This window comes from Chanodichthys erythropterus, chromosome 12 (genome assembly GCF_024489055.1).
Source record: "Chanodichthys erythropterus isolate Z2021 chromosome 12, ASM2448905v1, whole genome shotgun sequence".
In the NCBI taxonomy this organism is placed as follows: Eukaryota; Metazoa; Chordata; class Actinopteri; order Cypriniformes; family Xenocyprididae; genus Chanodichthys; species Chanodichthys erythropterus.
The window spans coordinates 1,044,788-1,069,353 of record NC_090232.1 but is presented as its reverse complement, the minus strand read 5'-3'; the positions used below and the strand labels follow the sequence as shown (position 1 = coordinate 1,069,353).

Sequence of the window (24,566 nt, the reverse complement as noted above, 5' to 3'; positions counted from 1 at the left end):
GACAAATTCAAGCCCCGCCCTCCATTTGTTCTTGTTTGAGAAGCCGTTCATATCACTCGGATATACGACACAATAGAGAAGAAAAGATGAGCATAACTTCCTTTTCATGCCATTAAATAACATTAAATGTTCTTTAATAATGTACTCAAAGCATTACAAAAAAAACATTATTTATACATCGTTCATGGAACGAAAAAAAGTTTTAGTTGGATGTTCATCTAATGTTTTACTTGTTGCTTCTGAATGTTCTCTGAACGTTCTAAAACTAATGTTTGCAAAATAATACAATGGATTGTTTCCTTGAAATTGCATAATCAAGAAAAATATTGAAGAAATAAATCAAAGAACATTCAAAAGTAGCATTTTTATAACACCAATCGTTTGTAGAACACGTGTTTGTTAGCTGTGGGCAGTGGTTACTCTCTAGGGATGTGGATTAATTTTACAATACAACTACAGTAAGTGCAGTGAGGGTTTTGGGAACTTGATGCTAAAATGTGTTCAACCACTAGATGGCTTTATTGTTCCACTATGAGTTATTATTAGTGGCCATAGCAAGTTGTAGGGAGTCAAAGTCTGCAATATATTGTGCAATTTACACCAGCAAACTGCACAATTACTACAACAATGCAGTGAAATTACCAGATCACTCAATGTAAGAGAGGGAAATAATATAACACAGCATGTAATGACTTCTAGTGTTTGATGTGCATGAGAATCTGGGACAGAAGCGATTATAGAAACATATTAAAGCAGCACAATGGAGGCTTTATGAATATGGATTTTACTGCTGTGTTTTCTGCATTTCATTTGAATGTGTTGTGTATTAGGGACATGAAACTAGAGAGATCCGCTTTATTTCCCGTGCTAATCTCCATATGGATGCTGTGAATCCAGTGTGTTCGCTGTGAGGCATTACCAGCCCTGCGACATCAAGACATGCCAGCTCTATAATTTTGTGTGTGTGAACATCTATTTCAAGTTCATCTCTATTGTTTCTCTGGCTTGTGAGTGAAAGTGAAGCACTGTTGAGCATCTCTCCATCCTTCATTCAGCACAAATAAAGCTCACAGACACACACACACCCTCACACACGACACTGAAACGCCCTCTGCACAGATATGATGTTTGCATATATATATGTATAAAATGACAAAAAAAGAAGGGAATCAAATGTAAGCATTTATATTTATACCCACATTTGAAAGTGACCCAAATTGGATGTGAGAAATGAGTTTTTGCTGTTTATATGCATGCAAGATTTGCAGAGGAATAATCAGAATTGTTTGGCAATAAATGTAGGTCAGAATTCTGAATGAATGCTTATGTGTTAAATTAATAAATGCAAATGATCCTTTATCACTTCATACAAGAATAGAAACACAAGACTTATCCTGTAATGTAACACACACACACATTCACACACACACCCCTGATGGTTTACCACAGGGCGTAGTCAGTGCTGTTTTGACTAAAATAAAAGCATCTAATAGACGGTTACATTGACCTCATTACACACTGCCCTGTGTGTGTGTGTGTGTGTGTGTGTGTGTGTGTGTGTGTGTGTGTGTGTGTGAAAACAGACTCTTCCTTCACTTGCAACCTGTGATGTGATATTTGCATGCGGCTGGTGCTTGTGACAAAGTATTGTTTGTTTCAGAATGCTTTGTATATGCGTCAAAGTCTATCAGTTGCATCCATGCAAACGTCACTCACTCTGACGCGCAGCACCGGAGCAGTAATTAGCTTTGCTGCTATTTTAAAAGGGTCAGACACTAATACTGATGGAAGCAGTGTGGCAACAACAGTCCGTCCTCAGCGTCTTCCTCTTCACTGCTGACAAAGACTGGAAGGATGAAGCATCCGGCAAACAGTTCAATGAGCTTAAGTCCAACAATTAGCCCACACAATCGAGGCCCAACAGTTCTAGTCCGGATAAGACCAGCTTCAGGGTCATTAAAACATCACCCTGTACTTCATCATCCTTCAGTTAGAGGCTCAGGGACAAATCTGCCGTTTATACTGAAGCCTAATGGATGCATGACATGAGATCTGTTTTACAGGTTTACATTACACTCTTTCTCTTTTCACAGCCAAGGTGAGATTTCAATGACTGGTAACAAACTAGATGAGCTTTCAGTGGATTATAATATATATTACTTAGTCACATTATTATATCTTTATTCCATGTTATTAGGGGTTCAAGCACTGAAACTCTAGTGTTATTTTTTTTTTGAAAATAGGCTCATTTTCCAGCTCCCCTAGAGTTAAACAGTTGAGTTTACCGTTTTCGAATCCATTCAGCCGATCTCCGGGTCTGGCGGTACCACTTTTAGCATAGCTTAGCATAATACATTGAATCTGATTAGACCGTTAGCATCTTGCTCAAAAATGACCAAAGAGTTTTGATATTTTTCCTATTTAAAACTTGGACTCTTCTGTAGTTACATTGTGTACTAAGACCAATGGAAAATGAAAAGTTGTAATTGTCTAGGCCGATATGGCTATGAACTATACTCTCATTCCGGCGTAATAATCGAGGAACTTTGCTGCCGTACTATGGGTGCAGCAGGCGCAATGATATTACGCAACTTTTCATTTTCTGTCAGTCTTAGTACACGATGTAACTTCAGAAGAGTCAAGATTTATATAGGAAAAATATCGAAACTCTTTGGTCATTTTTGAGTGAGATGCTAATGGTCTAATCTGATTCAATTAACTATGCTAAGCTATGCTAAAAGTGGTACCGCCAGACCCGGAGATCGGCTGAATGGATTAGAAAATGGTAAAACTCAACTGTTTAACTCTAGGGGAGTTGGAATTAAAAAAAAAAAAAAAAATTATTTAAAAAAAAAAGTGGTGTTCCTTTAAATTTTTTTTTTTTTTTTTTTTTTTTTTTTTTAAAACCTACTTTTGTGAACAAGTCCGTTTTAGCCCAATGGGAACCAAACCAGTGCAGTGAGATTCTCCGGATTCTGATTGTCAATAGTTAGCAAGAAAAAAGTTAAAATTCTGATTCACGGTCCCTAAGGACCGCCAAAACGTTCAAAGTGGGCGGAGGCACTTTTACTAAAATGGCTATAACTCGTGAACGGAATGAGATATTGTCACCAAATTTGGTACAACTATGTTAGAGCTCATTCTGTGGTTGTGTGAAAAAGGATGTGGTGACTGGCCACTTGGTGGTGCTATAACAGGGAAAAAACATGAAAATGGCTATAACTACTTCACCGATGGTCTGATCAACTTGAAAACTGGCATGCAGCATCTTTGTCTGAGGTGCCATGATTGATTATGAGGACAATGACGCATCTCAAAAAACATGTCCATCATCGGCCAATGCAGTTTGAGCAGCTATCATACAAGGAAGCTCGCTGAGCCTGTTTGACTCACGGCCCTAGAGGCCTGTGAGAAATGTAAAAAAAAATTGGCCACTGGGGGGCGCCTTCATGTTTTTTATGTGCATAAAGTGATTTTTGCACACGCCCACGACATTTGTACCACATGGTAGAACTCCTCATTCTGAGCAACTTTGCCTCTAGGACCGCTGCTGTCCACCGAATCGTTTGTTAAAAATTGTAGATTATTTCAACAACCAACTTTGGCAAACTAATTCTAGGTTTTTGTTTCAACCTCGATAACCATAAATTCCTATGGTAAATTGCCTGTATTGGCTGTAAATGGTCTTTTACAGTGTTTACATGCTTGCTAAATAAAACATAATACCTTTTTACGCATGTGCTTCAAAGTGCTTGAACCCCGACATTGCTGCTCGCAGCTATATTGTGATATATGCATCTATCAAGCCAGATGAGGACATATCCAGCACATATTCCCTTAAAACAATGATTTTAACTGAGTTATTATTGTTAATACTGTAAAACTATAGCAGCTTTTTTTCTTTTAAAGATTCTGTACTGTGCAGGTCTCATATTCATAAATATTTTGTAATCCAGTTAACAAAAATATGCTCTAAGAACATTTGGGTAATGTTCCCATTAAGTTTCTGAATGTCTGAATGAAATATCAATATGGCATTGATGGTACAAGTTGACTAATTTGGTACAAATTACATGATAAACATGGTTCAAACATAAGTGCATTATTCAACAGTAAGTGTAAGTGTGTGATATTACTGACAATCGCGCCTTTCTATGATAATTAGTGCTTTCAGGATGACTAATTTGGGTAACATCTGCAATCAACGCGACGCGACCAAACTAGAAAGCTGATTTGGACGCGACGCTTTCGCTGTAGACGCGGTGTAATGTGACAGTCCCCGCCCGCTCCATGACGCAACCGCGCTGCTATCCAATCAGCGCATGATAAGCCTTTTCCAGACCCCTCCCCCTCACTCGCGTTTGAGCTGTGCGTTCGCGGCGCGCTGCTCAGTCCGGTGAGTCACCGTCCGCGCTGGAATACACGGAGAGAGAGAGAGACAGTGGCGGATAGCGAACGGAAAACGGGAACGAGCTGGAGCTGCGAGCATGGCGGTCGAAGAGGAAGGTCTTCGGGTTTTCCAGAGTGTCAAAATAAAAATCGGTGAGTTCTGGCGCGAAGCGTTACTGCGCGAGATCACTTTCCTTATTCTGACTGGAATCAAACGGTCGCGCTCAGTTTCTATTGTGAGGATAATTTGTGGATTTTCATACAAATATGCTCAAATGTACGTGCAATAATCTCATTCAGATGTTAATGGAGATACATAAGCAGCATTTTATCATATCACAAGCTAATATTTGTGTGAATGACGCCTCAGCTTAGTTTAAAGTCAAATAGCTGCACATCCAGATGCGCGAAAACACGATATCTGTCCTTTATTCGTGTCTTAAATGTGTGTTTTTCCTTAATAGACACAGATCAGCTCTGCTGTGTGACAGATAACACGTTTATTGTTCTGAAAACGTGGGAAGAGTGATTTGTAATGTTTTTCTGTCGTTATTTAAAAGGTTACAACATTCTCCTAACCGTTTTTTTACTCACAATATAACATTCTTTGAATGTTTATTTGTAATATTCATCAAGTACACTGTACATACGCATTATAAAAGAAATGTTTTCTCTCAACGTTATGTGAACGTTCTAAAAATGTTATCAGAACGTTTTATCTTAACGTTATAAAGAACGTCGTTCTAAGAACGTTTCTCTTCACGTCAACAGAACGTGTATCGATTATAAGAACGTTCTCTAAGTGTTATTAGAACGTTTTATCTGAACATGTACGTACAGAGCAGCAGTGAAGGTTGTGGGAACGCTCCCTGTGTGACAGATGTGTGTCTCTCACTCCAGCTGTAGATGTTTAAAAGGAGCAGGACATTTTTAGCCCTGGACTCATAAATGAAACTGGCGTTTTTTGTGTGTGTTCTGCATCTGAAATCATTTACACAGGCATTGCAACAAGTAAAACATGCATGTGGAATCATTCTTTCCGAGAAATGAACAGAAATACATGTGATTTTCTTCCTGGACAGACAGACAGACAGTCAGATGTTCTCTGTGTTCTCAGTTTGACTGGTGGCGTGTTGTTTCTGGTTTGACTGATGTAAACACGGTAAACACTCAGAAAAAGATTTCTGTTTGACTGTGCGTGACATTTGAAATTGTACATTTGTATTGCCAAAGTATAGAATCCCATTACAGCCACATAAGAAAAAAAATAATGCTTTATGTTTGTGATATTAAAACTAGATATGATGAAATGCTAAGTCATGTTTATGAGATGGAAAGTCAAAATTATGACAGAAAACATTATTACATAACATACATAGTCAAAAATGATCAGATAAAAAGTCATTATGACAAAGTGAAAATTATGAAGATATTTTTTTTTGTCTTAAAATGATAATTATGGCAAAAAAAATCAAAATTGACAAAGTTGAAATTTTGACTTAAAAGTCATTATGACAAAAAGTCGATATGACATGATACTAAGTCAAAATTTTGACTTAAAATCATAACTATGATATAAAATGTTGAAATTGACACGTCAGTTATCAGGTACAAAGTCAAAATTATGGCATACTAACTCATATTTATGAGATGAAGTCACAATTATGACATAAAAAGTCACAATTATTGCATATTAAGTCACAATTATTAGATGGAAAGTCAAAATTATGACATACCAACTTATATTTATGAGATGAAACGTCATAAATATGACATAAAAAGTCAAAATTATGACATACCAAGTTATATTATTAGACAGAACGTCATAAATATGACATAAGTCAAAATTATGACATACCAAGTTAAATTTATGAGATAATGTCATAATTATGACATAAAAAGTCACAGTTATTACATAATAAGTCTCTATTAGTTATAAGTCACAAGTTATATTTGAGAAAAAAACGTCAGAATTATGATATAAAAAGTTGAATTTTTGACGTAAAAGTCATAATTATGACATATAAAGTCTTAATTATCAAATATAAAGTCAAGAATATGACATATTTAGTTATATTTATGAGATAAAACGTCAAAATTAAGACATAAGAAGTCGAAATTATGGCTTTCTATGTTATAATTATGACTTCATATGTATAATTTAGATTTTTATGTCATAATTTCGACTTTATCTCATAAATATGACTTGTATGTCATGAATTTGGCTTTTTATGTCGTTATTACTACTTTATTACGACCTTATGTGGCGGAAATGAGCTTCCATACCAAAGCATTTCTGTGTGTTCATTTGTGCATTGTTGTTCTCTTCCTTCATCTCTGCTGGTCCAGCACACACACATATGAAGTGAGAGAGCTGCTGTCATTGAGTTGTTTTCGACTCAGATTAAAGCAGAACACACACACACACACACACGCAGTCTAATCTAATCTCTGTACGGCACAGTAAACGCGGCGCGGCGTCAGGCACGTGTTTGGCTCCGAGCGCCAGGCTCTTCATTTCCATATGGACCACAGTGGACACATTTATAAGAGCCTGCTTTAAATATCACTCCGTTTGATTTATAACACAAACATAAATAATGACCCGTACAAAAGCTAACCATGCACAGTTTCTGCCAGAAATACAGTGCAAAAGCGGGCATTAAAAAGTGAAATTGTTATCAACACTGTAAGATCTTATAAACAGTAACATCATGATTTTGCTGTAAAGCTGCTCTGAAGCGATGTGTATTGTGAAAAGCGCTACACTAATCATTTTGACTTGATCCAGATCAAATCCAGAACACTTTAGCTTGCTGAAACTCTCGTCCTGATTGCGACTGTTGTTTCCTAACATCTTCACGTCCCTGTGTGGCGGTTTGGTATTTTTAACCCGATTGCTTCACAGTTGCGCATGTTTTGGAGAAGTAGTTCCAGTCCCGCCTCGGTTCGACGGCTCGCTTCACGCACCTTCAACCAGCGAGAGGAAACCCAACGTGATCTTTCAGTGAAATCTTGTCTGTGGTAGATGTTATCAGGCTCATGAAGGCAGTCACACCCTGCTTTACTGAAAGTTTTGTGTCCAGCTGATTGGGCAGACGCACTGTAACGTCTCTCACTGCTAGTCAACTGTTGCCTTGTCAAGGTGTCCTGAATGCTGATATGAGGCTGGAGACTGTGAGAGCATCTGAGGTTTCTTTTGGGCATGGGGTTGGCAATTTTGTAACGACTGAAACAATATCTGTGTGACCACTGGATGATATAATGCTTCAAAATGAACAAAAATGGCCAGTGTGTTGTTCTGTCAGTAGTAATGGGTTTATAGTAAGTCCCATAATTGTTTTTTGCGATCAAAATGGCTGTGGTGGTAATTTCCAGAAATTCGCGAAAAATTACTACATCTGCCATATTATCTATTATGGCCAATAAACATCATAAATCATGACACAAGATAAATCATGTTTGTTTTGGTCTCTTATCAAATTTTAACCATTCGCTCATTTTTGACAGAAAAAAAAAATTACGTTTTGTTTTTTTAGAATTTTTTACTTCATTGGAATGTTACGAAACTTGGTAAAGGTTTTGGCACTTAGGGTAAAAAATCATGGACATGATTCGAAAAGGTTAAATGGTCCTGAAAAAATAGTCACACTTATGGGCCCTATCATACACACGGCACAATGCGACACCAGGCACAAAGTGTTTTTTGCTAGTTTCAGCCCGACGCAGTTATCATTTTCACGTCCAGGGCCACGTTGTTTAAATAGCTAATGCACTCTTGCCCATCTGTTCACCCATGGACTGAAAACAAGGCGTGTTCAGGTGCATTGTTGGCGTGTTGCAACTGGCTTTTAAAGAGAATGGGAGATGAGACTCTGATTGGTTTATTGCACGTTACGCCCAAAACACACCTATTACTCATTAAAAGAATAGGTACAACCCTTTTAGACCATGCGCCTGATGCGCAGATTATTTTTCCCATCGTTAAACTAGCAAAAGTGGATTCAGATACGCCCTAAGATCGTTAAAATAGGGCCCATAATGTTCACGGTCAAAAATGAGTGCATTTGAAAGGAATGAGAAATGAATTTCATCTAGTGGAAGCATTTGGTACTGCGCCCAAACAAAATCTGACTGAAAGCTCATTTTTTGAGATATCAAGCTCAAATTTGGAACACAACTTGTTCAGATTTATAGCTTTGATTTTCTCACAGTTTTAGAGTAAAACATGTTTTGGAAAAAAATGTATTTCATATAAAATATTACTTTTGTGCATTTTTCATAATAATAAACTTTTTTTATTTGTACTTCAGCAATAATCTGACAAGTGTCTTCTTTAAAAAGAGACCAAACTTCAGACTGTGATCCAAAGATTTACAAGTTGGAAATTTCATTTTTATGCTCCAAAAGTGATTAACAGGTAATAAATGTATCATAACAATTCCATACATATAATTTAATACCATAAAATCCACTAAAAATACAAAAAAAAATATAGTGTATCAATTTCAATATAACCGAAATCTTATAAGCAAACCACTGCAAAACAAATACTTGCCTAACATATGTAAAAAGTTCTCAAGTAATTACATAATAATAAAATAAGAACAATGAAACGAATGATGACAAATAAATATAACATAAAGATTCAGATACAAAGAGTTCTTTAAGTTTAAGTACATGTTTGATTGCGGGTATATTAGGTTGCTTTCACTTTAAACAATCTAAACGATTGGCTGCATAAATCTCTTACAGTTGTGTTTAACAATAACAATAATGACTGTTTCCAAACATGCTTCCAAACACTCATCCATCATTGGTCAGTCAGTCAGATAGCCACGCCCTAAACTCATGTGATTGGTTGAGTCAGAACTTGACATCACAGAAAGCAGCATCACAGTTTTACTCTTCAGGAATCAAAATAACAATGACTGAAAATGCTGAAAATCTCAACATTTTGATCTTTCTGCAGGTCAGATTGTGTTTAAATGTTGTTTCTTTGTTGAACTGGCATCCTTGATTCCTGACATCTCTTGTGCACAGGGCATTCTGGGTGTTTGCTGTGAATAATGGTGTCACGGTTAGTAGATTTGGCCGATGTGTCGACGGAAGGAAACGGAAGCTCCCTGTTCGCTGCGGTACATAAATGGAGTTCTGCTCCGGGTTTCCTGACGGAGCTCGTGTGTCTAGAGGAAACGCTGTCGGGCTTTTAGGGGTCAGGAGCTTCTGGTAGGGGGAGCGACGAGGAAACAGGAAACTGCTTCAAATCACTTCCTGATTTGGCTGGACGAGCTGCAAAGCTGCTTGTTTTTTTTGTGTGTTTTTTTCCATATTCCTGGGAAGCAGCGGGATAATGCAAACCAGATGGAGGTTCACTTGGACTGTCGGTGAAGAATCATGAATTTGTGTCGTTGCTTCCTTCTTTTCACTCACACCTCAAATCAACACGACTCTGTTTACTCTCATGATCATGATCGTATTATGCATGATTTATCAGTGATGTCAGTAATCTAATCATGCAGATGGTTAATGCTGTTAACTAGTAGTCAACTGTCTTGTTATTTAGGCACTCTTGTCAGTAGTTCAGCTGGTTAATGTGATGAAGGTTGCTAGTAAACCAGGACAGACGTGTGTGGTTTGTGGTGTTGAAGGAGGAGTGCGGTCGGTCGGTCAAGCAGAGGTTTGCAGACTTTGATTTGCACCGCCCTCGGATGAAGAAACCATCCCAGTGCTCCGTCTGAAGGAGGTCATGGGCGAGTTTATGAGGGGTTACGGGTTCTCTGTTCATCTGGCAGCGTTTCTAGACGTCCTCCTGTGGACCTGACCTCCAGCGACACTCTTCCTCTTCAGTAGTGGTCAAAATCTGCATGATAGTAATTTCTCCCCTATTGTGACGTATATCTAGGGCCCTATGAAATCCATTTTATTATTTCCCCAATTTTATTTTATTTTTTTCTAAATTTTCAAAAAAAAAAAATTATTGGACTCGATTTTAATGGTTAAACTTAATTTAGGTAATCAAAAAGCATGTCTAATTAATTGAAATCATTAAAAAAAATTTAAAAGTTGAACAAAAAATACATTTTAGGTTCCTGTGAAATACGTTTTATTTTTACCTAATTCATTTTACCAGATTCAATTTTAATGGTTTAATTAAATTTTAATAATCAAAAAGCATATTTAGGTAATTAATTGAATTCATAAAAACAACAAAATTTATTATTATTTAAAAAATTCATTTAAAATGTTTTTTTGTTTTTTAATTTTTCTGTCAATCAAATGAAGGCATAAAACGTTAATTTAATTTATCTTTTAATTATATGAAATTAAACAAAACATTTTGTCAAACAAAGTTCTGCACAACAGAGCTTTACTGTTAAAATGAATGGAAGAAAATTAAAAAAATAAAGTTTTAATTGTTATTATTGTTAGCATTATTATTGCATTAAGACGTAGCTACATTCTACTGCACGACAGTAATATATTTCTGTCACAATTTCTTCAAGTTAAACCAAACTTTTATTTTGACAGTGAAGACCTTTGAGTTATGATATTGATGATAGTTTTTCTCAAATGAAACCGTAAAATGCTGATGAAGCAGTGAATATTCTTTTTGCGGTTTAATATTCACAGACACTACTCTAAGTGTACTGACATACTTTTTATTTATTCATCAAAAAAATTCCACGTTATGCAGTAAATTCAATTTTTATTATTGGATTCTGCGATTCCGTCCATGTTTTCTGCATCACAGAAATCATAGGGCCCTAAATATCCAAGTGAAATGCATCACAAACAAGAACAAATGTAGGGCGTCCTCATCATCAGATAAGAGATGCTGCAAGATATTCTGATTCAAGATTATGAATTACACAATTATGATGTGCACTGATAAATCATCACTGCAATATTCCATACAAATGTTGATTTGTGATTTCAGCTCAGCTCATAGGGGAAGTGATGTCTCAGACAGTACTTATGACTCAGTTCCCGGCGCACAGATTGAAGTAGTATTCCAGGAACACCACAAAAGTATGTAGTGGTTTTGGAGTATTTAAGAAAACTCAAAGTGTAATGAGTTTAATGAATGAGCTGGTTTCCTGTCTTTGTGCTCGTCTGCTGGACATTTAACAGTGTTTTCATGTAAACCTCAACACGCATTTCCTGTTGACATAATCATGTTGTCATTGGAATATCTGCGTCTGTTGATGGTGGACTCCCTCGCAGGCCTGTAACATCCGCACATGTCCACCTGCCTCGTGTGTTTCTGTCCTTGTTTCCACCTTCCGCACTCATTCGGGGCAAACAGACGCACGTCCTTCAGAAGTTAACAGAGCAGATCCGATATATAACTCTCATACTGCAGGATTTATGGACCGGCACAGTCATGAAAAATGGGTTGACTAGTTATATATATATATAAATTATAATGCTGTGATTAAGGTGTTCTTCATGTTGGTCACAATTATTATGAATAATATAATATTAACCCTTAAATACACAAATGTTTCACTAATTATTATTACATATTTGGGTCTCCAGTGACCAGGATCTATAATTTATTTTATAATATTATAACACAGATGGATCTATAACTGCCACAATAGTATAAAACTCTCCTGATATTTTAATAACAATTACAAGAGAATAAAATTCATATTCACGTAAGCATATTTTGTTACCTTTTGGACCTTGGAAGGATTAAATTTGAACAGATGGTTTATATCAACATTGCTGTCGTCATCAGAGCTCATTTCTCCAGAGTTGAATTCGCCACAGAATTAATAACATCGCAGGGAGATCTAGTGGGAAGCATTTAGATTCTCTGTTATAAACTACAGGTATCAGATCAAACAGTGCTGATGTGGAAACCAGGAGAAATATTGAGTCATGAATGAACATGTTATGTAAGGCTCTCCAGTGAGTAACGCTAACTGTATCATGGTCACAAAAATAGTCAAATGTTTTTACATTATTCATTTCAAGGTTCATGCAAACTTTTGGGAGTGAAATTCAAGTACTTTTCAAGGACTTCACACTTTTTCCAGCACTTCAAATGTCTAAATATAATGAATTTTAATGTTATTTTAATGTGATGATTTGTAAAACTAAAAGTTTAAAGATGAAGGAACACTTTGGGCCCTATTTTAATGATCTAAGCTATTTACATGGTGGAATTTGCAAGCGGAAAAACTGAACGCTTCTCTAGTGAGGAAACGGATCTGCTCATGCGCAAGGTTAAAACGTTGTAATCCTTTTGTTGGTCAATGGCGCAGTCGTTTTCAGTTGCCTCAAAATAGCAACACGCCAACAATGCACCTGAACATGGCCAAACACTGTAGTTCAGCTGGTTAATGTGATGAAGGTTGCTAGTAAACCAGGACAGACGTGTGTGGTTTGTGGTGTTGAAGGAGGAGTGCGGTCGGTCGGTCAAGCAGAGGTTTGCAGACTTTGATTTGCACTGCCCTCGGATGAAGAAACCATCCCAGTGCTCCGTCTGAAGGAGGTCATGGGCGAGTTTATGAGGGGTTACGAGTTCTCTGTTCATCTGGCAGCGTTTCTAGACGTCCTCCTGTGGACCTGACCTCCAGCGACACTCTTCCTCTTCAGTAGTGGTCAAAGTCTGCATGAGAGTAATTTCTCCCCTATTGTGACGCATATCTAGGGCCCTATGAAATCCATTTTATTATTTCCCCAATTTTATTTTATTTTTTTTCTAAATTCCATTGTTTTTTTGTTTGTTTTTTACTTGATTTTAATGGTTAAACTTAATTTAGGTAATCAAAAAGCATGTCCAATTAATTGAAATCAATAAACACATACAATTTAACAATTTTTAAAAGTTGAACAAAAAATACATTTTTAGGTTCTTATGAAATATGTTTTATTTTTACCAAATTCATTTTACCAGATTCAAAATTTAAATTGTAATAATCAAAAAGCATATTTAGGTAATTAATTGAATTCATAAAAACAACAAAATTTATTATTATTTTAATAATTAATTTAAAATGTTTTGTTTTTTTCAGAAATTCTGTGTTGTGTTTTTTAATTTTTCTGTCAATCAAATGAAGGCATAAAATGTTAATTTAATTTATATTTTAATCATATGAAATTAAACAAAACATTTTGTCAAACAAAGTGCTGCACAACAGAGCTTTTTGTGATTAAAATTTGTGTTTATTCCTTAAAAAAATAAAGTTTTAATAATTATTATTATTATTATTACAGTCGTTTTCTGTTGCCTCAAAATAGCAACACGCCAACAATGCACCTGAACATGGCCAAACAGATGGGCGCGTTAAACAACGTGGCGCGGGACAGGAAATTGATAACTGCGTCTGGCTGAAACTAGCAAAAAACTTTTGCATTGTGCCTGTATGATGGGGCCCTTTTATTTAAAAAGACATGAAAGATGCCAGTAGATGGCAGCAGAAGAGCACTTATTGGCTTATTAGCCATTTTCACTCCCTAATATATTGGGGAAAAGTAGGAAAAGTCTCATGAAAAACAAAAACTTTTCTTCAAACTGTGACTGAATTACACAGAAAGCAAGTAAAGAGTGCTCATTTTATAATCACTGAAGCTGTCGGTCAGTTCATTTAATAAGAGAAGGTTTTTGCAAGTTAATTTGATCTACATCTCAATTCAAGCTCAGTGCTTTACTGTCACATTTCGATATATAAGCATGTAATACTATTAGTAACTGCACTTATTAATGCAAAACAACAGTAATATGATTTACAGAGCCATGCGCTATAAAAGTGATTTTTCAAAACTAAATAAAACTAAGATTATTGAAGTATGTTTAATGAGAAAATACTATTTTGGTCTTTTTTACTTCAGAATTTTTAATTGAAAGTGTTGCTTGCTGATTCTTTGTAATTATTTGTGAAATTTACCAGCAATTTCAAAGTAAATGTTTCCAGCAGAATTTATTTTATATGAAAAATTATATTTCATAGGTTGATCAAATGTGTAAATATTTTAATGAAATATTTCACTGAGCTTGTGTCTATTTCTGTAATGCTGGGAAGCTGGAGGTTAACTGGTAGTTAGACTTTAATTTCAGCAATTTCATCTTCACCATGTAATTTGATAATTTGATGCTGTTATACTGCACTGTTTCATTTAGTATCTTGCAGAGTGATTGTGTCACTGAACCTCACAGGCATTTGAATAAAGTTGCCCTATGGGAAGGGACGGCACCGGATCACAACTTACTGAAAACATGTCAACATTTCACGCATCATAACACTGAGGATTGACGAATCTTCTAATGCACAGACGTGAATGTGAAATATGAATCAGTCCAGAGTGTTTTGCTTTCACTCTCAAGCCTGTAAAGGAAATGCCATTTGAAACTCTACACCCACTTCCTGTTTTGATGCACCGGGTTGTTGACAGTAAATGGGTGTAGCATGCAGTCTAACTCTCAGACTTTTGTTTTTTAACATCACAGCGTTTGTCAAACCTGTTTGAAAACAGTCATTATTAATTCTGCAGGTCAGTTCAGATCAGAAAACACACAGTGCCACTTTAAAAACTTATAACATTCCCAAACAGTGCATTATTGTTTAAATGACGGGTGTAGATGTATTGATCTGTTTTACATTACAGGAATAATTCACTCAAAGATGGAAATTCTGTGGGATCGATCTAACAAAATGTAGTCGCACCAGCAGGACACAAAAATAATGATGCGCACCGATTAATCCTTTATAAATAAACGCATGTACGTGAGCACACGCATTGGCGGCTTATTATACATAATCGGGTTAAGAAAGTGCATGTAAACACAGTCATTGTTTCGTAACGGAAAGTTTGAATATGTGGAAATGCAAATAAGTTTTGGCAAGATTAAATTTCTCAAAGCTCTCATAAAGCACACTGTATGTGTCTGAACATGCGGCCGCTCTTCGTGTCCCAAGAACGCTCCTGTTTAGAGACGCTAAACTGCATCTTGAATGCAGTGGGAATTCCTTTCTTACGATCTCATTTCCTGTCGATGCCCCCTCTCTCTCTCTCTCTCTCTCTCTCTCTCTCTCTCTCAGCAGCTCTGTTGTGTCTTTATCTGTGTCTGTCTTTATCTGTGTGTATGGAGGGTTTGTGTCTGTTATTGGAGCCGTTTGTCCACTAACTGTAAATGGTCAAAGTGTGTGTATGTGTGTGTGTGTGTGTGTGTGTGTGTGTGTGTGTGTGTGTGTTTGAGAGAGAGAGAGAGAGAGTGCGAACTTTTAACCTAGTTTATAAGATACACCACTAGATCTACTAGATCAGGGATTCAAAAACTTTTTTATCAGCCGAACCCTTTGAGATTAAATATTACACCTTGATATTTTAAGTTTAAAAATAATTAATTCTATTCAATGTATTTTTTATTAAAGTTTTTATTAAATGTAATTTTACAGTAAAAATATCGCAAGAGTAATGTTTCTTATTTTTGTTTTTATTTATACATTTTTTTATTATTATTTTGCAGTAGTAATAATAATAATAAGGAAATTAATTAATTAATATTATTATTAAATAGCCATATTGATATTTGGGCCAAGTTCTGCAGCCCTACAACAAGCACAGCAAACCTGGATCATCACTTTTTAAAATTTAATCAGAAAAATCGCAATTAGATTTTTCCGCTAAATGGTCCAGCCATTGTTAGTAATGTAATTTAACAGTTGTGTAAAATATAAAATAATCATAACTGTTATATTATTTTCTTAAATATTTTTTGTATTTAATTATGAAAAATATAAATATACAAATATTTACAAAAAAATATAAATATAAAAATATTTACAAAATATTTCATAAATATTTTTATTTTTATTATTACTAAATACAAATAATAAATAAATAAAAAATATTACTTTTGTAATATATTTTACCATAAAACAATACATTATTATTATTGTAAATTATTAATGAATTTATGAATGAAAAATGATTATTATAATAATTATTATTAGTGCTGTCAAATGATTAATCATGATTAATCCCATCCAAAATAAAAGTTTGTTTACACAATGTTTGTGTGTGTAGTGTGTATAAGTATTATGTACAGATAAATACACACAAAAGCATATAAATATTTAAAAATATATATATTATATTTATAAATGTATAATATAAATATTTTTTAAATATATACATGCATGTGTGTATTTATATAAACAGTAAACACATATATTATGTAAACACAAATGTTTTTTGTGGATGCGATTAATTGCGCTTAATTGTTTAACAGCACTTATTATTATTATATAGCCATATTGGTATATAATTACAAAACGCTACAAACAAGCACAGCAAACCTGGATTTTATTCAATTGCATTTTAAAGCAATATATTCAGAATAATTACAATTAGATTTTTTTCACTAAATTGTGCAGCACTAGCCGTTCTTTATCCATAACTCTGTTCCTCTCATTCCCTAAATATCCCTGTATCTTCATTTTCACCTGGTTAGTTGGTTTTCTTCCTCTGTCAGCATCATCATCTCACTTTCTCTCTCTGTTTATTCCCTCTCTCTCTCTCAGGTGTCCTGACCTCATTTCCTGTGACTGTGATTTGCTCTTCACACCTACTCAGTGTGTTTGTGTTTGTGAGGTGTGTGTGTGTGTTCATGAGCCTCTTTATGTGTGTCTATAAATGTAGTCTCACACATTCAAATAAAGCAGGAACACATGATCATTAGTTGTCATCAGCAGCTCATAGAGAAATGATTGAGATCTCTTCATCTGAGATGACTGGAGGCTTTTTGTTCTCCTTTTGCTCTCGTCACAGTCGAGATGTTCCTGAAATCTCATGTGTGATTGTCTTTCCTCGGGGATGCAGAAGTAGAAAGAGTCGCCCGTATGATGACGCGTTACAGAGGAAGGCTATTTTTGGCTCTCGTTCAGTTTCACACTCATTTACACTGTCTGCTGAGGCCCGAAACAGGAAGCAGTTCCTGCAGTGAGTCTGTTGCCATGGCGACAAGCATGCGTTCCCACACACACGTGTCGAAGTGAATGTATTTACAGATGTTTCGTGTTTACGCCTCCGCAGTGTCAGGAACGCTCCTCGGGCCCAGATTCTCCAGGTCGGGGGCGTCGATTAAAGAATCACGCCGGAAACAAACTGGAAATGACTACATGGTCAGAAACGTTGTTCAACCTGTAATAAATTAAAGTTTCATGCATTCTGATTACTGAAATTTAATGTAAGCCTGAAAACATAATCCAGAAAATTAAGAAGGAAAAAAATGGAATCCAGAAAAATGTAAAATATATTTTGTTTAGACTAAAGTCACTTCAGTTTCATAGATGGATGCGAGTGTGAACAGCAGCATCACAGACGCTGACGGACACTGACATGGACTGTGATATCACATGATCACACAAGACGCTGCCTTTCTGTCCCTCTTGTTGAGAGAGGAAACACATGCCGGGAACGGAGAGCCGCACTTCCTGTTTTCCTGTGGTGTGAAGGCTTGTTGCATCGGGGATTAGTTGTTTTCTTAGCGCTGTGTGTGTTTTTGTGTGTGTGTGTGTGTGTGTGTGTGGGGTGATGAAAAATAGATGCTAAGGTAGTCTGGGTGGTTGCTAGGGTGTTGCTAACTTACTTTACTTCCAGTCTGGGGCTTAAGTATGAAAATGGTGAGTGATCACTTAGTAAAGTAGCAGCACACTTTCCTCAGAAAAACACACTCAACGTTAATATTCAGTGCCAGAGGTGAAGAACCAAATTATATTTTTTTACATTTTACATTCAAATTCCCATTTTAAATTTTCCTGGATTCTGTTTTAATGGTTAAATTACATTTTAGTAATCAAAAATCATGTCTATTTAAATGAAATAATGAAACAATTTAACAACAATTTATTAAAAGTTTATTATTGTGGATTTATGATTTAATATAAATGCATTATCAAAAATGGTGTTAAATGAAGACTTTTAAAATATAATCAAAGCAAATTCATAATTAATCCTCTTTTTTTTTAATTTTGCTGCACATACTTTTACTTTTAAAATTAAAACATGCACGAAAATTTGTGAAACGTTTCTTAAAAAATAGTCTTAAATTTTTTATCATTTTGTGATTATGGTTTATGGAAGTTAAGATTATTGATTTAATACAAAATTAAGACATAAAATATTAACAATTTAATTAATCTATTAAATTCCTTTCATTTTTTATAGTGCTATAAAACAGGTTTACTGTTTAAATTTAAAACAGAAGAAAAATTGTGATTATTTCATGAAGTTTTAATAATTTTATTGTTACAAATCGATTAATCATGATTAATCGAATCTAACATAAAAGATATATATATATATATATAATGTGTGTGTATGTATGTATATAAACACAAACACACACATATTATATATTTACAAACTTTTATGTTGGATGCGATTAATCATGATTAATCGATTTGACGGAAACTTTACAATAGTATAGTAGTAATTTCTGTCATAATTTCTTCAAGTTAAATCAAACTTTTATTTTTGTTTGTGATGAAGAACTTTGAGTTTGTGTGTCTCAGACGAGCGTCACGCGAGGCTTCAGATGTATACGGCGGCCTTTAACATTCACACACACTCATCCATATCGCCTTTTGATTAAGTGTGCATCTCTACTTTCCCAACATTTGCCAAATTCCCTAACATTCTGCGTTATACTGGATTCCATGAATTGCCGCATCATCGGACCCTACAGGTTGATCAGGATGCGTTCTCGCACTAGTGATGACTGAGCACACACAGCTCCAGTAATCCCACAATGCCGTGGTCTCCAGAGTGACCTGCGAGCTGTAATCCAATCAGGATCTGTGTGATTATGTGCACTGGGAGGGAGTGGACAGGAAATAGAGATGCTTCCAGATCCGGAATGTCATTCATGGATCGGCTTACCACGTCAGCACCTCGACACCGTCTGTCTGCAGCATCACTGATCTGCTTAGAGTCTCACTGCAATCCACTGACTCACTTCATTGCACGTTAAACTTTTATTTTGGCGGGTTGTGGTGAAAACGTAATATGTCAGTTGGGTCCCACAGATGCAACTGTTATTGTACAGCAGCCGGAGACGTGCTGGTGGAGTGCGCTGAGATTGATTGACAGCTTCAGTGGTGTGGGTGGGGTGTTGAGGGTGTAACAGGACACCAGTTCTTTCTGTGGAAACACACACCGCAACACACCCAACTTCCTCCCAAAGTGTTGCATTCTTCCTGCTGCAGGGCCGCAGCCGCGTGTCCGTGCGCGCGTGTGTGTGTGCGTGCGAGCGGACCGCCAGCATTCCTCCGCTCACGTGTGTGATGTGTGTATTGGGTTGCAGATCCCACACAGATTTTTGCGTTGAACCCACCCTGCCCCACCAGACTGGAGAATATTGAGCTGTATTGTTCAGTGCAGCAGCTGGAGAGCAAAGTTATGAGCAAACGTTCTTCCTGTAACGTTAATAGAACGTTCGTTCAACGTTATCTGGTCTTTAACACAAAAAACATACATCGCTCATGGAGTGTTTTAATTGGATGTTCTTCTGATGTTTTTTAAATGTTTCATTGTAACATTCAGAGTAACATTCCATTTTATCATTCTTCAAACATTGTTACTCTGAATGTTACAATGAAACATTTAAAAAAATTATGATGAAATGGAATGTTCTTCTGATGTTTTTTAAATGTTTCACTGTAACATTCAGAGTAACATTCTATTTTATCATTCTTCAAACATTATTGGAATGTTACTCTGAATGTTACAATGAAACATTTAAAAAAATAATGATGAAATGAAATGTTCTTCTGATGTTTTTTAAATGTTTCATTGTAACATTCAGAGTAACATTCCAATAATGTTTGAAGAATGATGAAATGGAATGTTACTCTGAATGTTACAATGAAACATTTAAAAAAATAATGATGAAATGGAATGTTCTTCTGATGTTTTTTAAATGTTTCACTGTAACATTCAGAGTAACATTCCAATAATGTTTGAAGAATGATGAAATGGAATGTTACTCTAAATGTTACAATGAAACATTTAAAAAAGAATGATGGAATGGAATGTTCTTCTGTTTCATTGTAACATTCAGAGTAACATTCCATTTTATCATTCTTCAAACATTGTTACTCTGAATGTTACAATGAAACATTTAAAAAAATAATGATGAAATGGAATGTTCTTCTGATGTTTTTTAAATGTTTCACTGTAACATTCAGAGTAACATTCCATTTTATCATTCTTCAAACATTATTGGAATGTTACTCTGAATGTTACAATGAAACATTTAAAAAAATAATGATGAAATGGAATGTTCTTCTGATGTTTTTTAAATGTTTCACTGTAACATTCAGAGTAACAATGTTTGAAGAATGATACAATGGAATGTTACTCTGAATGTTACAATGAAACAGAAGAACATTCCATTCCATCATTCTTTTTTAAATGTTTCATTGTAACATTTAGAGTAACATTCCAATAATGTTTGAAGAATGATAAAAATGGAATGTTCCCTTAACGTTCACATAACCAAGAAAAAACGTTTAAAAAACTTTTTTCTTGGTTATCATAACTTAATGGGAACATTAGAACAACGTTCTTAGAACGTATTTTTGTTTGCTGGATGGTTGTGAGAGGATTCTGGTGCATTTTAGTTACTGTGTTTGTTTTTTGTTTTAGTTCGTGTTGAATTGTCTTAATAAATCTCAAAACATCGACACAATTGCAACAGGATGTTAAAATACTGCCTTTTGCAATCACCAGAATGAACGGTAGCTCAGACGTGTGTCTCACGCATAAATCATCATCCTCATAAACGACTGAACGACTGTCTGTCTCTCTGCAGGTGAAGCCAAGAACATCCCTCCGTATCCAGGTCCGAATAAAATGCGGGATTGTTACTGTACAGTGAATCTGGACCAGGAGGAAGTTTTCCGAACCAAAACCATAGAGAAGTCTTTGTGGTGAGGACACACACACACACACACACTCATGCATCAATCTGACAATGAAAAATAATTTTATTAAGATACAGAATAACTGATTATAATTGAATCTCTCTCTCTGTCCGCTGCAGTCCGTTCTACGGCGAGGACTTTTATTGTGAAATCCCGCGCAGTTTCCGCCATCTCTCCTTCTACATCTTTGACAGAGACGTGTTCAGGAGGGATTCCAGCATCGGTGAGCGTTTCTCATTAATATCTTTTCTTTGAATCGCAGGATGTCGCAAGATGTACTTCCTGCAAGATGTATCTTTTCGCAGTACAGTTCATTTTTGTGGTCCCCATGAGGAAAACAGCTTAAAAAACATAATAAATGAAGTACTTTGAAAATGTAAAATAGCAGAAAGTTTTCTGTGAAGTTTTCAGTTTTCCTGTGTGCGGAAAGAATATACAGTTTGTTCAGTATAAAAACCAATACATCTATGGGAAGTCCCCATAAAACATGCAAATCTGTGTCTGTGTGTGTGGGCTTCCATTCAGCCAATGAAAACATTTCATTGCGACCAACCACGTCGTTACGATTCATTCATGATTAACGCAGCTGCAGGCTTTAATATGTCACAGAGATATTGAGGAGGAAAGAGAATGAGAAAGCGTTCAATTGTTAACTAGAAACTTTCTCATTCTTTGATGCCAAAATCTTAAAGATCCAGAGCATGCTAAGACATTTCTAGGGTGTTCTGGGTAGTTGCTAGGTTTTCTGAGTGCTTGAGATGTGATCATGTGATGAGCTGATCTGTAATCTGTGATGTGTCTTTAGGTAAAGTGGCCGTGAAGAAGGAAGACCTGCAGAAATACCACGGTAAAGACCACTGGTTCCCGCTGCAGTCCGTCTGCGCAGACTCTGAGGTGCAGGTACGTGTTCAGTGTGTGTGTGTGTGTGTGTGTGTGTGCTGGCGTTCAGGTCCAGCGGAATTCAAAACAAATACAGTGTGTGTTGAGCACAAACATGAGTGAATCCATTTCACCTTGAGCTCCTGAATGTCACATGACCACTAACAGAGCTCCAAACGGCCATGATTTGCACAGGAACTCAGTCTGAGCTCTTCCTGCTCTCTTCATTTGATGCTGAGATGTCGGATCCGCAGAAACACAGACGCATTCATTGAGAGGAAGGATGTGTGTGTGTGATGAAGAGCGACAGTCTCTGTCCATAGAGCGCTCATTGTTGTGCTGTGTGTGAAGAAGAGCCGCCCATCCTCTTCTCAAGGCTCATTTGTATATTGATGATGTCAGCTGAAGTCAGACAGAGAAACTTTGTTTCGACTGGAGGAAAGTTTCATTTGCTCAGAAGAAGAGCTGACTGACATATAAATTATATTATAAGACTCAAAACAGACACACATCAGATCACATCTACTGCACCGTAGTACCGCCCACCCCGAGTGTTTTGTGTGACTCATCACCCAGCAAAGACTCATGGGACCCTGCAGTCGTTCTTCATTGGTTTCTCTCCTCCGTCTCTCCCTCTCTTCGGGTGGCGGGAGTAACCATGGTAACGCTGCTCTCTCTCTCTCTCTCCTCCGCAGGGGAAGGTTCACCTGGAGCTGCGTCTCAGTGAGGTCATCACAGACAGCGGTGTCGTCTGCCACAAGCTGGCAACACGGTGAGCCAATCACAAGTTCCACACAGCCGCCCGTCAGCCAATCAGAGCTCACGAGTGGCAGCGCTTGTGTCTCATCTTGTTTTCAGAGAGCCTGTTCACAGTTATTTTTTATATTTGGTGTTTTCTTACCTTGGCATTAAATTACATTAAATTAAACTAATTAAGTATTTTTAAGAGTTGAAGAGAGAGATGTGAAGACTTTGCCTTCCAGCAACCATCTAATCAGTCGTATTGACTAATTTATCTAGATTTCATCCTTGTTTTTAGCTTGTAACGTTGTTTAGATGTTCACATAGTGTCTGGTGTGTCGGATTAATGTTAAATCACGGAGTCAACCAATCATGTGCATTTGGAGGCGGGACTATCTGACAGTCTGACCAATGACTGATGAGTGTTTGGAAAAATGTTTGGAAACAGTCATTATTCTTGCAGTGAATGTCTCAGTTGAGCTTTATTTATTTGTATTCGGTTCATTTCACTGTGGATTCTTTGGTAAATCAATCGCATTTCAGTGCAAACAGACTTTTACGATATGAACTCGACAGTAATGCAACAACATGTCAGTAACTGTGTTCATTCTGATGCCTGATCTGATATTAATGATTCATGTACAGTCACATGATCTTTGTCTGTGTGTCAGTAAATCAAACCAGCGACTAAACTTCACCTTGTTTCTCTTAGTAGGTTAAAATAATCTGTTAAATAAACGGTGATTAAATTATATATAGAAATCAATCAAAAAACGCTCCCTTTGCAATCGCTGGAGCTGTCAATCAAACTGAGTTTTTCAGTGACTGAGTTCTGGACCGTTTTATTCAGTGAATCTCTTAGTTTTATGGTGTTTGCACTGTTAGTTATGATGAAAGCATTCGTTAGCGTGCAGAAATGAACAAGATCACTGCTTTCATGAGCTCAACAACATGTCTGTGATCGAATACAGTGTTCATCACTGCAACCTTTCATGCCACGATCTCAATATAATGCAACACTTTTCATGATTAGTTAACCTTGAGAGCTTTAATAAAAACACTAGAAAGTAATGCTTAGCTATTTCATATGCAAAAATGTCACGGAGACACGCCCCCTAAAACAGAGCGTTCAAATCAGGGTAGGAAAAATGCCTTTTATTTCTAAATTATGGCAATTTTGATGTAAAAAGCATACTAACATTATAAGTACACTCCAGGAAACATTATAAAATAATAAAACAACGCAGTTCATGACCCTTTAAAGATGGGTTTATCATGTTGTCAGTCTAATAGTTTCTAAAATGAACATGAAAAATGCCTGTTCTTTGTTGTTTATGTATCTAGCTCATGGGTTTGATTCCCAGGGAATGCATGAACTAATAAAACGTATCCCTTGAATGTCACTTTGGATAAAAAGCATCTGCCAAATGCATAAATAAAAATATAAATCAGTTCATTTTAGAGCATGTGATGATCACGAGAGCTTTTGCCTTCAATCTGCACTTATCAGTGTTGCATTTTCACAATTCCAGCTCTCTGCTGATCCGTCACTGTGAATGTGGTTTGATTAGCATTTGCCGCTTTATTTTAAGAGACGAGAGAAACGCAACACTC

General features: G+C 36.2%; 1 protein-coding gene across 5 annotated transcripts in view; it reads left to right on the top strand.

The window, feature by feature from the left end:
* The first annotated feature begins 4,379 nt into the window (after positions 1-4,379).
* The window catches only part of rasa3 (RAS p21 protein activator 3), a 39,755-nt gene continuing 19,568 nt past the window's right edge, over positions 4,380-24,566 (top strand). For 4 of the 5 annotated variants that reach the window (XM_067405281.1, XM_067405280.1, XM_067405279.1 and 1 more), the window contains exons 1-5: positions 4,380-4,542; positions 21,221-21,338; positions 21,452-21,555; positions 22,138-22,232; positions 22,907-22,983. In XM_067405281.1, coding sequence (XP_067261382.1) covers positions 4,488-4,542; positions 21,221-21,338; positions 21,452-21,555; positions 22,138-22,232; positions 22,907-22,983 — 449 coding nt within the window. In that variant the 5' untranslated portion in view covers positions 4,380-4,487. Of the gene's footprint in view, positions 4,543-11,329; positions 11,422-21,220; positions 21,339-21,451; positions 21,556-22,137; positions 22,233-22,906; positions 22,984-24,566 lie in introns of all 5 variants that reach the window. The other variant, XM_067405282.1, reaches the window with a different exon arrangement.